Source organism: Cenococcum geophilum (assembly GCF_001692895.1).
Source record: "Cenococcum geophilum 1.58 unplaced genomic scaffold K441scaffold_23, whole genome shotgun sequence".
In the NCBI taxonomy this organism is placed as follows: Eukaryota; Fungi; Ascomycota; class Dothideomycetes; order Gloniales; family Gloniaceae; genus Cenococcum; species Cenococcum geophilum.
This window is the reverse complement of record NW_027137581.1, coordinates 1,947,114-1,961,750: the sequence shown is the minus strand read 5'-3', so window position 1 is coordinate 1,961,750 and position 14,637 is coordinate 1,947,114. Positions and strand designations below refer to the sequence as shown.

At 43.7% G+C, this 14,637-nt stretch overlaps 3 protein-coding genes across 3 annotated transcripts; all 3 read left to right on the top strand.

The window, feature by feature from the left end:
• Window positions 1-341: 341 nt before the first annotated feature.
• K441DRAFT_660528 (acetate--CoA ligase) lies at window positions 342-3,162 on the top strand. Its single transcript, XM_067648718.1, has 6 exons — window positions 342-673; window positions 804-1,998; window positions 2,055-2,315; window positions 2,372-2,501; window positions 2,564-2,838; window positions 2,896-3,162. Exons 1-6 carry the CDS (start codon window positions 585-587, stop codon window positions 2,956-2,958), a joined length of 2,013 nt encoding a protein of 670 aa, XP_067503722.1. The 5' UTR covers window positions 342-584; the 3' UTR covers window positions 2,959-3,162.
• On the top strand, window positions 2,967-3,381 carry K441DRAFT_122938 (uncharacterized protein). Its single transcript, XM_067640023.1, has one exon. It carries the CDS (start codon window positions 3,091-3,093, stop codon window positions 3,298-3,300), a length of 210 nt encoding a protein of 69 aa, XP_067503721.1. The 5' UTR covers window positions 2,967-3,090; the 3' UTR covers window positions 3,301-3,381.
• On the top strand, window positions 3,306-5,993 carry K441DRAFT_611757 (zincin; the record flags this gene model as incomplete). The annotated part of the gene is made up of 3 exons (XM_067645590.1): window positions 3,306-4,721; window positions 4,776-5,544; window positions 5,658-5,993. Exons 1-3 carry the CDS (start codon window positions 3,463-3,465, stop codon window positions 5,991-5,993), a joined length of 2,364 nt encoding a protein of 787 aa, XP_067503720.1. The 5' UTR covers window positions 3,306-3,462.
• Between the last annotated feature and the right edge of the window lie 8,644 nt (window positions 5,994-14,637).

The following is a 14,637-nucleotide window of genomic DNA, read 5'->3' as shown; positions in this document are numbered from 1 at the left end:
GCTGCCTAGCCCTGCAACTCAAGCCAGCCAGGCTGGCACTCTTACGGATACCGAAACAGAAAACGCAAGCCTGGGCACATAGCAAGCAGCCAGGAAATTGATGCAGGGGCATGCGCATCCAATACTTCTAATTCCGCAGCGTATTTTGTGCCGCCAGCCCGCCACTCTGGTTGTCTCTCGCAGTCACCAGGTCTCATAAACGGTCGCGGGAAGCCGGTCCAAAGGGAGTGCGCCGGACAAAGAAGAGCTAGGTCTCTATTTTCGTCATCCTTCTCCTCGCGGAAAATACCTTAGGTAGACAAAGCTCCCCCCTCTCCCCGAAGAGGAATCCCCACCCTGGCTCTCTTTGTTCGTTGCAAAAGAGAAGGTGCCTAGCAACTATCACTGTGCAGACCACTCGGTCTCTTGCAGCTTCAGATACTGCAATCTACACGTTGTTACCCTTTACCCGGGAATCGATATATATTCTTCGCCGCTGCCGCTGACTGTGGCCGGGCTCTCTAAGTCGAAAGCTCCCTCACCCCACCTGCCTCGCGTAAAAACCACACCACCAGCTGCCCCTCCAAAACCCGCCATACACAAAAATGCCTGAAGGCGCGACCAAGGCCACAAACCCCGTCGTGGCGGAAGCCCACGAGGTCAACACCTTCCACGTACCTAAAGCCTTCTTCGAGTGAGTATGCACCTCAAATCGCATGAACAATTGGCTTCTGCGACACGGCCGGGGAGAACGGGGTAGCCTCGCGACGCCGAGACTTGGGGGGGCACCAAGAGGGTAACAAGTCCGCTAATCCACCGCGCAGCAAGCACCCACACTCGAAACCGCATCTAGATGGCCTCGATCACTACAAGCAGATGTACAAGGAGTCCATCCAGGAGCCTGAGAAGTTCTGGGGCAAGCTGGCGCGCGAACTCCTCACGTGGGAGCGTGACTTTCAGACCGTGCATTCTGGCGGCTTCGCCAATGGCGACAACGCCTGGTTTCTTGAGGGCCGCCTAAACGCCAGCTACAACTGCGTGGATCGACACGCGTTCAAGAACCCTGACAAGCCTGCCATTATCTACGAGGCTGATGAGAGCGGTGATGGCCGCACGATCTCCTACGGAGAGCTTCTCCGCGAGGTCTCGAAGCTTTCATATGTGTTGAAGGAGATGGGTGTGAAGAAGGGCGATACAGTTGCGCTGTACCTACCCATGATTCCCGAGGCCGTTATCTCTTTCCTTGCTTGCACGCGTATTGGTGCTGTCCACTCAGTCGTTTTTGCCGGTTTCTCGTCAGACTCCCTCCGCGATCGTATTTTAGATGCGCAGTCCAAGGTGATCATCACCACGGACGAGGGAAAACGTGGTGGAAAGGTAATTGGCACAAAGAAGATTGTCGATGAAGCTCTTAAGCAGTGCCCGGGCGTTAGCCACTGCCTTGTCTATAAGCGTACTGGCGCAGATGTGCCCTGGACCAAAGGCCGGGATTACTGGTGGCACGAGGAGGTTGACAAGTTCCCGGCCTACATCGCCCCTGAATCCATGAACTCCGAAGATCCTCTGTTCTTGCTATACACGTCAGGTTCGACTGGCAAGCCAAAGGGTGTTATGCACACTACCGGAGGCTACCTCCTCGGTGCCGCGGCCACTGGCAAGTACGTATTTGATATCCACCCGGACGACGTCTTCTTCTGCGGCGGTGATGTTGGCTGGATTACTGGACATACCTATGTGGTTTATGCGCCATTATTACTTGGTGTGGCGACGGTTGTCTTCGAAGGCACTCCTGCTTATCCCAACTTTTCTCGATACTGGGATGTTGTTGAGAAACACAACGTTTCCCAGTTCTACGTCGCGCCAACGGCTCTACGTTTACTGAAGCGTGCTGGTGATCAGCACGTTAAGCACCGGATGAAGAATCTCAGGGTTCTTGGATCTGTGGGTGAACCCATTGCTGCCGAGGTGTGGAAATGGTACTTCGAGGTTGTTGGTAAGGAAGAAGCACATGTTGTAGACGTAAGTTTACTATATTTCGGAGGTCATGTTCTAAGTATTTCCTAACGCTATCGTAGACATATTGGCAAACTGAGACTGGTTCTCACGTCATTACCCCATTGGGTGGCGTGACGCCAACAAAGCCTGGATCTGCCTCACTCCCCTTCTTCGGCATTGAGCCAGCCATCATTGATCCCGTCTCCGGCGAGGAAATCCACGGAAATGATGTTGAGGGCGTGCTTGCATTCAAGCAGCCGTGGCCAAGCATGGCCCGAACTGTCTGGGGAGCACACAAGAGGTATATGGATACATATCTGAATGTATACAAGGGCTACTACGTGAGTTAACTTGGCCTATCCGCCCGATGGTGTGAATACTGACTTTGAATATGTAGTTTACTGGTGACGGTGCCGGCCGTGACCATGAAGGCTACTACTGGATTCGAGGCCGTGTGGACGACGTTGTCAACGTGTCTGGACACAGACTTTCAACAGCAGAAATCGAAGCCGCGCTCATCGAGCATCGTGAGTGAAGCTTCTTATGGAGTTGATTGAGGGAACAAATTTTACTGACACCTTAATAACAGACACTGTTGCTGAGGCGGCAGTTGTCGGCATTGCGGATGAGCTTACTGGACAGGCAGTCAATGCTTTCGTTGCGCTGAAAGATGGCAACGAGAGCGGCGACCAGACCAAGAAAGATCTCATTCTTCAGGTCCGCAAATCAATCGGTCCGTTCGCAGCACCAAAAGCCGTCTTCATCGTCCCGGATCTACCCAAGACCCGGTCAGGTAAAATCATGCGTCGCATTCTGCGAAAGATTCTGGCCGGCGAGGAGGACCAGCTGGGTGATACTTCGACTGTAGGTTCCCTTTTACGCTTAATAATTCATATCGCGATGCTAATTTTGCATTAACAGCTCTCGGATCCCAGTGTTGTCGATAAGATTATCGATACAGTGCACAGCTCAAAGAGGAAGTAGGTTGGCCCGAGTGGGGAGGCGAATTAATAAACTGGGCTGCTTAGGTGAGGATTTATGTACGAGGCGTGGAGGCTTAGTTGCAGGCGGTACGAATAGAGAAGGGGCTTGCATGTTGGTGACAACTATACCTCAATGAATTTGTTTGGAAACAAGACTCATATAGTTTTGAATACGATGTCCAAAGTGATGCTCTTTCGGCTTGCGGCTCATATAAAAGTGCTTGGTGGTGTACCTTGTGTTTTACTCGTGTTCCGGATGATGCCTGCCGAGAACCCTCCTCGCCCCGTTTCTTCGCCAACACGAGAGGCCAAGACGCAAGATTTGGGGCTGTGTCGATGCTGATCCTCCACACCCTTCTTTATGTTCAGCAGCAACGCTGATGAAAATTTCTACAATTCACCTCTATACACCACCCATGTCTCTCGCTCGCCTCTACTGTTGCTGAATCCTTTGCTCAACTTTCCTACACAATCTCCTAGTCACGGTGCCTAGAAGGTTCCAGTTATGTTAATTCTCCGCGCCGTCGCTGCAGTCGCTGCCAGTCTCTCGTTCGTCGCTGGTAGTTCCACAGCTCGAAATCCCCTCAAAGCGCTCGGAATCGCTCAGAATCCATCAATACTCACACAGAACCACCGCGTTACCGCTATCTCTACCTTTGACCTCGCCTTCGACCTCTATGACAACCGTATAAGGCTGAGCTTGGAGCCGAACCATGATATTATTGCCGATGGCGCTACGGTCCAATATCTCGGCCTGGATGGCAATGTTATCAAGACGGAATCAATAAATCGTCTGGAACACAAGGTCTACAAGGGCACTACCTGGTTGAAGGGAAGAGATGGATCGTGGTCGAACGTGGGCTGGGCCAGAATCGTCGTAAGGCGGGATGGCGTAAGTCCATTATTCGAAGGCGCTTTTACCGTCCATCATGATCATCACCATGTTCAGCTCAGTTCAAGTTACAAGCAAACAAAGCATCAGCTGGACCCGGAGTTGGAGTGGGCTGATGATGAATACATGGTCGTCTTTAGGGATTCGGATATCTCTAGCGATCAGGCTCACGCAGAACTAAAACGAGATGCAGAATCTCATTATGCTTGCAGCTCGGACTCGTTAGAGTTCAACCTCATGCCCGATCATCCTGTATATGCGAATATGCTGAAACGGGATGATGGTTTCTGGACTACTCCCATATCTTCACTTCTCGGAAAACGACAGCTCGATAACCCCTCTGGAGGAGGCAATTCTGCAGGTGTCAATCTCGTCTCTACCATTGGCAACACAGCTGGCTGCCCATCTACTCGAAAAGTTGCCCTAGTTGGTGTAGCTACTGATTGTACATATACCGCATCCTTCAATTCAACCGAAGCCGCACGGCAAAACGTAATTACTCAGATGAATTCAGCTTCGAGTTTATACGAAACTTCCTTTAATATCTCGCTTGGATTGGCCAATCTCACCGTGAGCGAATCGACATGTCCCGGAACCCCACCTCCCGTCACACCTTGGAATCAAGCGTGTAGTTCTAGTGTAGACATTCAGGCACGATTGAATCTTTTTTCGCAGTGGAGAGGGTCTCAACAGGATGGGAATTCTCATTGGACTTTGCTAAGTACCTGTAACACTGGTTCCGCAGTAGGACTGGCTTGGCTAGGCCAGGCATGCGTTACCGGGGCTCAAGGCTCCAACTCTACTACTGGCTCTGAGACAGTAGCTGGTGCAAATGTTGTAGTAAGGACATCTACTGAATGGCAGGTTATTGCGTAAGTTCTCCGGCGATAATTATGCCTTTTTTCAACTTTGCTTACGCTCCGCAGTCATGAAACTGGCCATACTTTTGGAGCCGTCCACGACTGTACCTCTCAAACTTGTGCAGACAAAACAACCGTCAGTGCGCAGCAATGCTGTCCTCTCAGCGCCTCGACTTGTGATGCCGGCGAGCAATATATTATGAACCCGTCCACCGGCCAAGGCATTACGAAATTCTCTCCTTGCTCTATCGGCAACATTTGCTCTGCCATTGGCCGTAACAGCGTCAAAACAACATGCCTGACAAATAATAAAGGCGTCACTACAATCTCCGGTCAACAGTGTGGCAACGGCATCGTTGAACAGGGCGAAGACTGCGATTGCGGCGGCACATCCGGATGCGGAGATAACCAATGCTGTGACGCGAAAACATGCAAGTTCAAGAACAACGCCGTATGCGACGACTCTAACGAAGACTGTTGCAAAAACTGCCAGCTCGCAACAAATAACACCGTGTGTCGCGCTAGCACTGGCGTCTGCGACCCAGCCGAAACCTGCACCGGATCGTCGCCATACTGCCCTGCAGACAAAACGCAACCGGATGGGTCAAGCTGTGGCTCAGGTCTTCAGTGCACGAGTGGACAATGCACGTCGCGTGACCAGCAGTGTAAGACAGTTATGGGATCGTATACCCAAGGTAATGATACCTATGCTTGCGACAGCAGTAACTGCCAATTGAGCTGCGCGTCACCGCAATTTGGCGCTGGCGTATGTTATGGCCTTCAGCAGAACTTCTTGGACGGGACCCCTTGTGGGGGTGGCGGGAAGTGCGAGAATGTAGGCAAAATCCCCTTTCCCCTCACTTTCAGTTAAGATTCTGTCTCTATCCTTCATCATTCCATCTCTTTCCACCCTTCTCATCCCAGAAACACCACTAACAACCACCCCAGGGCGTCTGCAGCGGCTCCTCTCTCGGCAAAGAAGTGAAATCTTGGATCGACGATCACAAAACGCTCGTCATCGGCATCGCGGCGGCCGTTGGCGGCCTAATACTCTTCTCCATCCTCGGCTGCATCTACCGCTGCTTTAAGCGCCGCCGCAACATAAAGCGCTACGGCCGCCCCTACGCTGCGTCGCCCCGCTGGAACGGGCCTCGCGGTGCCCGCAGCCCGTACGGCTCGCAGGGCCCGCTGTTCCCGCAGCAGAACGCGGGCTGGTATGACGGACCGGGCGGGCAGCCGCCGCCGCCGCCGGCTTACCGGCAGAATAGCGTGAGGTATGCGTGAGCGGCCTCTGCATTTGCTTGAATGGTAGGAGTGGTTAAAGCGGGTGTTACGGGTAAAACGCACGATGTCATGGTCGCAGAGCGGTGTTTTGGCGTTTGGGTGGGATGGGAGGGTTCGCTTGGCCTGTCCTGTGTTGGCGTTTATGGTTGTCGGATTTGGGACTTTGGGACTTCGCGGCATTGGGGGGATGGCATCATATCGCTTTCGGGTATACTTTTTTGCCTTGGGCGGATTGGTGTATAGTTTGATATTGCATGGGATAGGATGGATAGGGTTTGATATTGGAACTTTGAGGGTTGGGATCGGTATCTTTATTAGGATGGCAAGGAGAGGGCTTGGCTCTTTTTCGGAAAAGATGAAGGGATATGGGATTTGCAGTGTATTTTATGCTTGTCCTGCATACCCAGTTTAGCATATGCTTACCCTGCTTCGCGAATATCTTTTTCTATCCTTGCTTAGTTTCGAGTGAGTGGTATGATACACTTGAAAGCTAGGTTGGTAGTTTGGTTAAGGGAGCAACATCGTGTCACGCGCCTATCCCTTCCTCTGGTGATGTCCTACGGACCGTGCGCGAACACCTTGATTCTATTGATTCTATTAGCCAGTCCTTATCGATAACAGTAGGACGAAGTGTACCAGGGGGAGGGGTACCGGACTTGCATTTGCCTTAACGTGAGCGATAGGGTTATGACAGTCGGTATGGCTATGATGGCTTGGGACATCAAAACTGCGCACGGACGAAATTTGTTAGGGACCGTCATAACTATGCCGTCATAACCCTATCGCTCACGTTACCTGTCCCCATCTTTACTATGGCTGTAGTAGTACAGGTAGTATATTCGTTCTTCATGACGACTCCAACTCATGAAGTCTACACTATCATACACCTGTGTCCCCGTGTGGCAGATACTACTGCGAGTGCATTGCCAAGTATTGGCGGCAATATTCAACAGGCTTACAGAGGTCGGGGGGCCTTGCCCTTTCAGCAGGACTTTGCTGAGGGGCCCTTTGGTGCATTCCGACCTTAATTTAAACTTTACTACTTGTACTAACGTAGGTTATGGGCTTTTGACGGTTGGGGGGGTTTTGACGGTTTTTCCTTACCGCTTGCCTGCTTAGGCTTAGCGACTTAAGTATTCCCCCGCTTAGCCGCACGGCCCGCCTAGTCGCATAGGCCAAATGTAAGAGGCCAGCCTGACCGGAACGTATAATTATCTAATCAACAGTGTCACCGGTAAGTAGAAGGTAAGTCAAAGGTAAGTAGAAGGTAAGTTAAAGGTAGAATAAGTTTCACATATTAAAGGACAAATGCTTCTAACCACTTCTATTTAGAGACTAATTGCTAGTTCTTCTCTAGAGGAGAACCAGCTCCCTATATAATCCTTCTAAGACGCTAGTAAAACCCTTTACCCCTTATCTATCTAACTATGTCTTCTAGGACGTAGATAGAATATAGATAAGACCTTCTTCTATCTTATCTAATATATACCTTCTAGGGAATTCCGTTACAATTGCCTCCCCTTTAAGGGTCTTAGTTCTCTAAGACTTCGCCTTTACTAAGTTTTTATAGAGTTCCGGCTAAAACCACTGGGGAAATTTTTGGTAGACTTACTTTATCCTTAATTCCTCTACTCTTCTCCTACTATAGCTCCTTATAATGCCTTTATAATAGAACTAAAATAATAATAATAAAAATTGAATAGGATTTACCTTTCTTATTATAAGAGTTTATTATAAGTTAATCTAGAGGTTGTCCTATACAACACGTTTATAAGCTACTATCCCTATTTACCTAAAATAGATTCTAATAATAACGTCTTTATTTTAATTTTCTTCCAGTTTATAAGCTATCGCCTCTTACGTGTCTTTTTATTAACAACACTATTTATCTTATCTTTTAGCAGACTATTTTCTCCATATCTCCGCCTTTAGCTTTTATATCTCCAGCTATTCTTTTATAACTACTTTATTTTCTTCTTATAACACATCCGTAAGTAATAGGATCCCTATTTTATCTCCGTTGATAATACTAACTCCCTGTAGTATTTTCTTATAATAGCTTATAGTTCTTCTGCGCGTCCCTAGACCGACGGTAGTGTTATTCCTCTTCTAGTAACGCCCCAAATAGCGTCTATTACTCCTACAGCAGTTTCCCTAAAATGCTATTATTGCTGCGTTTATACTCTTATATAGGATCCTTCCTATATCTATAAAATGCCTTACTCTAGTAAAAACAAATCTAAGTGCTTCTATTGCCGTAGTAGAAGAAAGACCTATATCCTAGTATTTCCTATTCTATCTTATTCTAGATTTCGCTAATTATATTAGATCCCCGCTGTCTATATATATAAGACTTATAGGCTCTAACGCGCTATCTAAGATTTCCGCTAATATCTTAATAGTAATAGATAGGGATAGAAGGTATCTTCCCTCGCTTATAAACTCTTTAATTTAATAAGGGTTTCTACTACTATAGAGACGTAATAATCTTAGATATATAGTGTCTAGGAGCGTATATACAAATAGCTCGTCCTTATTAATAATAATATTTATACTCTTACGCGGTGTTACGGAGTGAGTATAAGTGGTGATAATATATAACGAAGTAGATATTATTAAGCTATGTATATGAACTATATGATGAGGTTAAGACGTTACGTAAGGAGAGAAGGTAGGAAGTTAGGAAGAAAGGGCATATATCGTTGACTTGGTTGCTTAGTCGACACATACATAGGGCAGAATAGGGTTTAGGTTGTGGTTCTGGCAGAACTTAGTAGAATTTAGTAGAACTTGGCAGAATTTAGTAGAACTTGGCAGAATATAGCAGAATGCCGTAGATTGCCGTTAGATTGCCGTTAGATTGCTATTTTATAGTTAGTCTTTAATTGCTAAGTTGGTGGAAACAGGTAGATGTGTATAAGGTGTCACAGGGGTATCCCGTGATAGTACCCCCCCTTTAAACTCGAGCTTCTGCGAGATGGGGCTATGGTAGCTCTAGGTGGAGTTTATAAAAGTCTTCTACGGCTTATGTAAGTCCTATAGAGTTAACAGGTTCCTATAAGGACTTGGTAAAGCCTCTCTATTTTATAAGATATATATATTAGCGTTTCCGTTTGTCGTACTTAATATCGTTAATTTTTTTAATAAAGTACTCGTTCTTACCATCCACTTTAACTGGTAGGGGAGGGTCCTATATCTGTTTAGGTAGGGCGTCTAATATAGGGGTAGTAGGATAGAGGACTAACGTGTGGAATATGGGGTGGATTTTAACTGTATTAGGGAGCTTTAATTAGTAGGAGTAAGAGGAGACAACCTTCTCAACCTTATAAGGGCCAGCGTTCTTCCAATTAAGTTTCTTAGCAGGTTGTTTTGTGTTTAGATTTCTTATATTTAGCCAGACAAAGTTACCAACTTAGTAGGCCGGTGCTAGGGTTTATTTCTTATTTACTGCGGCTTTATAGACAGATTAGGCCTATATTATTTCGTTAGTAAGAAACTATTACAGTTCCTCTATCTTTTTTATAAATTTGTTTGCTTCTGTAACTTATAAGGCTTAATAAGCGGGATAAGGAACGTTACTAAAGGGTTTAAAGCCTATTTATGGATGCTGGCTGTAGTTAGCCAGGAACGGGGAGACCTTTATAGTTTCCGAGACGGAATTATTTGCCGTAAACTTAGTAAATACAAGCCAGTTAATCCAGTTATCCTATAAGTACGACGTATATATCCGGATATACTATTCTATTATAGTATTTATACATTCCGTTTAACTATCCGTTTTTAGGTAGTATGCTATAGATAATAGTGCTTTAATGCAGAGTTAGGTAGTTAGTTCTTTCTAGAATATAGAGATAAACTGGCTACCTTTATTAGAGATAATCGTTTTAGGGAGTCTATGGAGTTTCTATATATAATCTAGGAATAGTTAGGCGATAGTAGGTGTTAATATATTAGGGCAGGTAATTAAGTGTCTTATTTTAGACAGTCGGTCTATAACTACTATAATATTTATGCAGCCTTTACTTACGGAGAGATTAACAATAAAGTTAATTGAGATGTCCTTCCATCTTTAGTCCGGAATAGGTAGTGGCTTTAAAAGGCCGTTATACGTCTTATGTGAAGCTTTGGCTCGTTAACAGATATAGTAGCTAGAGACGTACCTTCGTGTTATATTATATATATTCGGCTAATAATACTCCCGTTAGAGTAGTTTTAGGGTCTTCCCTTGGCCCGGGTGGCCGGCGATAGGTAGATTGTGTACGTGTTTAAGGAGTTTAAGCTTAAGCTTATTATGATTAGGGATAACTAGATGGTTCTAGTAATATAAGCGGTTTCCGCGGGCTTTATATTTACTTAAAGAAATCTTTTTAGAGCGTCTAATGCTATCTTATATTAGCTTAAGCGTCTCTTAAATAAACTCGTTATTTAGGTATTCGTTAACTATAATCTATTTAATTAATTAATTAGTTATTTCAAGGACGAGTACCATAAGATCTTTAGTAGGAGGGTTAAATAGTTTAGGGCGAAGTAGGGTCTGATTTTAGTAAGAGCGCGCTTCTTCTAGGGCTGGCGCGTCTTATAAGCGTCGGGTTAGGGCATTAGGCTTCTAACCTTAGACGCCTAGGCGGTACGTAATTAAGAATTAAAAACGAGATAGATATTCTAACTAGTGGGCCTAACGATAACTTAGCTGTTTTGTGGTTATAAAGTACTGTAGGTTCTTATGGTTGCTAAGGACCTTAATTAGAAATCTAGCGCCTTCTAGTTCGGGTCGCCATTATTTAAAATATCTAATAATAGCTAATAATTCCTTATTGTAGATCTCGTAGTTGCATTTAGCTAGGCTTAGTTGTTTTAAGAAGTATGCTATAGGGTGTAATACTCTATCTTTGTTATATTAAGATAGGATGCCTCTAGTAATATAGTCGGATAAGTCGGCTTTTATAACACTTATTCAGTTTAGGTTAAAGTATTGGAGTATAGGCGCAGTAGTAAATATAACCTTTAGATAGGCAAAGGCCTTCTTACATTCCTTATTAAAGATAAAAACTTTATCCTTTTAGGTTAGGGTTATAAGGGGTAAAACCAGGGCGGAGAAGTTATTAATAAACCGTTGGTAGAAATTAGCAAATCCTATAAAGGCTCTTACGTCCCTAACATTCTTAGGTTCTTGCCAGTTTATAATTACTTTAACTTTCTTTAGGTCCATTTGTATATTATTTATAGAAATAAGGAGTTTAAGGTATAGGACTTCCGTTTTATAGAACTTATATTTATCTATATCTAATTATAGACCAGCTCTGTGTAGGGCTTATAGGATAAGGTTAACGTGTTTCCGATATTTAGTTAGGTTATTACTATATATTAGAATATCATTAATATAAGCAGTATAGAAGATGTCCAGGTAGGGGCGCAGGGTATTATTTATATAATGTTGAAATAAGCTCGGAGCGTTTGTGAGGCTAAAGGGTGTTACTAAGTATTTAAATAATCTATATCGGGTACGAAATACAGTAAGCTATTTATCCCCTTTTATAATACGGAGACGGTTAAATGCAGAGATAATATTAAGCTTTGTGTAGTAACGAGCCTTACTTAGTTAGTTTAGCGTCTCTTATATTAACGGGATTAGATATCGGTTCTTAACGGTAATAGCGTTAAGAGCTCGGTAGTTTATATAGAAGTGTAAACCGCCGCTGGGTTTCTTAACAAAGATTACTAATACGGCTATAGGCGACGAGCTTACTCTAATAAATCCTTTACTTAGGTTCTCGTTTAAATACTTTTATAGTACTTAGAGTTTATTTTAGGATATCCCGTATAAGGGTTTAAATCCAGGCTGCTTTCCTTCTTTAAGTATAATCTTATAGTCATATAGTTGGTATTCTGGTAGCTTATTAGCTTCTTTTTATAAGAACGCACCTAGGCGATAATAATACTCTATTAGTACCTTCGTGGCAGGGTTGGTGTGCTTCTTTAGTACTAAGGCCTTCTTAATATCGGCTATTATAATAGCGAAGATTGTATGCTTAGGTTTCTTAGCAAGTTGCGCTAACGGGGTAGCTCTAATTATGCGGATATCTAAGGTGCCAAGCTTACTTAGATTGCTTGTAGTTTCTTACTTAGGTTTAGGTTCGGTATTAGGTATAGAGTTAGTATTAGATTCGGGTTTAGGTTCTTTAAGAATCCTTTTTATAGTAGAATACTAGTCCTTCTAGTATTTTTGTATATTAAGCTTAAGCTTCTGCTTAGCTCGGGGTGGTATAGTACTTAGGGTCTGTTTATAGGGTTTAGTGGAATTTTTAGATCCTTAATAGATATTAGTGGAAATCTTACGTTAGTGGAATTTAGTGGAATTCCTAGGTTAGTAGAATCTGGTGGATTTTTTAGGCGTAGGGTGGACAGTCGTGGAAATTTTAGACTAGTGGATCCTAGTGGATTTTTTAGATTTTAGTTTTGGGTCTAAGCAGCGAGTTATAAGGCACTTCTACTTATAACGGGAGGTGGTAAATAGAAGCTTAAGGTTGTCCTAATTAATAGTTACCTTATATAGCTTTATCTAGGGTTATTTAAGGATTACTAAGTAACCTAGGGTAGTAACAAAAAGTTTAATTAATTCTTTGTGGTTTAGGTATTAGAGTTTTAGGAATACTATATGGGTAATATAGCCTAAGACGGTACGTTTGCCGTTAAATCCAAATATATTAATATGCCGGTTAAGGGGGGTTAGGGTAAAACTATTATCTTATATAAAGATCTTGTTAATAAATCCTATGCCGCTAGCTCCTGTATTAATTAGGATTTAAGCGTTAGCCTATTAACTATTCTGCCAAAGACGGCAGTTAATAGTTATGCTACAGTCCTAAAAGTCGGAGTTCGTGACGTTAAATGCGTTTAATGAGATCCTATGGCAGAGCCGTCCTGGAGAGCGACTTAGCTCCAGGACCTTCCTTTTAGAGGCGATTAGGGTGGGGTTCTTATAGGACGTCGGCTATAGCTTTATCCTTATAAATGGTGCTTGCTAGACACAGGGCTGGAACTAGGTAGAGATTGGGGACGGTAACCGGAAGATCAATGCGGTAAATGGCTGCTAGTGTTGGCCGTTTGTAAATCATTTTAGGGCGTAGGTAAGGGGATAAGATAATATTTTAAGATGTGGTTCTTACTTCTATATTTAAAGCAGAGGCCTAGCTTAATGCGTCTTTCTTATTTAGGGGACCCTAGTGGGGCGTACTCTAGGGTTCTAGTGTTAATATCTATGGCGTTAGGGTGCTTAGGCTAAGATAACTTAGTAGACGTTCGCGGGGCTATCGTATTATATTAAGGGGCGTGTTTTAGTGTTAGGCGTAGTATATTATTATACCGTTTGTTAACAACGTTTACGTAGGCGTTAAGGGCTCCCGGTAGGTCTACGCCTATTAGGGAGGTTTTTAGTTTAGGGCTTAGAGATTTAATAAGGCTATTAATTAGTGCGGAGTTGTTCCAGCCTGTTTCTCTTACGTAACGGTTAAATTTGGAGAAGTATACTAGGAAACTTTTTATTTCTTAAGCTATGTGGTTTATCTTTCTTTAGGTAGTAGCTTAGCGGTTTAGATTACTATATAAGGCTTTAAGAAGTACAACTAGGCTTTATACTAAGGTTAGCTAAAGAGGTTTAATAAGGTTAGCTGCCTTTCCTCCTAGTTAACTTAGGGCGTAACAGAGTTAGTTAGCTTTAGTTAGGTAACGGTTAGCGTTACCAGTTAGCTTATTTTTTAGCTGGCTTAGGAATAATTAGAGCTTTTATTGTTTACCGGTAAATACTAGGGGGTTAGGTAACCGCTCGGATTATTATAGTACGGTAGTCGGTTTAGGGTAAATAGCTACTATAGGTTTGGGACTCGCGTTTCGCGTGTTTATCTTTAGAGATAATGTTTGGTTTTGGGGTTCTAGCGTAGGCATCTTAAGGGTACGGATTTCTTTTTAGAGGGCTTCTATTGTTTTCTAATACCGTGCTTCTTATTTGGCTTATTATTAAGTTAGGGTAACTTATTATTATTTAAGGGCCTCTATAAAGGACTTCTATATGCTTGCTATTTATTTTTAGAGGATAGATATAATATCGGCGGCTGTTATAGGGGCTTTAGGTGCGTTTTCCATTTTGGGTAGTAGTGTAAGTAGTTAACGCAATGTAGTGTTATAGAGTAAGTATAAGTGGTAATAATATATAACGAAGTAGATATTATTAAGCTATGTATATAAACTGTGTGATAAGGTTAAGACGTTATATAAGGAGAGAAGGTAAAAGGTTGGGAAGAAAGGGCATATATCGTTAACTTGGTTGCTTAGTTGATATATATATAGGGCAGAATAGGGTTTAAGTTATGGTCCTGGTAGAACTTAGCAGAATTTAGTAGAACTTAGCAGAATTTAGTAGAACTTAGCAGAATATGGCAGAATACCGTAGATTGCCGTTAGATTGCCGTTAGATTGCTATTTTACAGTTGGTCTCTAATTGCTAAGTTGGTGGAAACAGGTGGACGTGTGCAAGGTGTCACGGGGGTGTCCCGTAACACGCGGGCTATTTTAGCTAGGTAAGTTTCTCTAATAACTTGCTTAGGAATTATATTAACTTCTTTAGCTAACGTCTTTCTAATCCCTGCTT

Coding starts and splice junctions, on each gene's coding strand:
- K441DRAFT_660528 (XM_067648718.1), top strand. CDS start 585: ATGCCTGAAGGCGCGACCAAGGCCACAAACCCCGTCGTGGCGGAAGCC. Junction 2,502..2,563: donor AGCCGCGCTCATCGAGCATC/GTGAGTGAAGCT, acceptor CCTTAATAACAG/ACACTGTTGCTGAGGCGGCA. Junction 2,839..2,895: donor AGCTGGGTGATACTTCGACT/GTAGGTTCCCTT, acceptor TTGCATTAACAG/CTCTCGGATCCCAGTGTTGT.
- K441DRAFT_122938 (XM_067640023.1), top strand. CDS start 3,091: ATGAATTTGTTTGGAAACAAGACTCATATAGTTTTGAATACGATGTCC.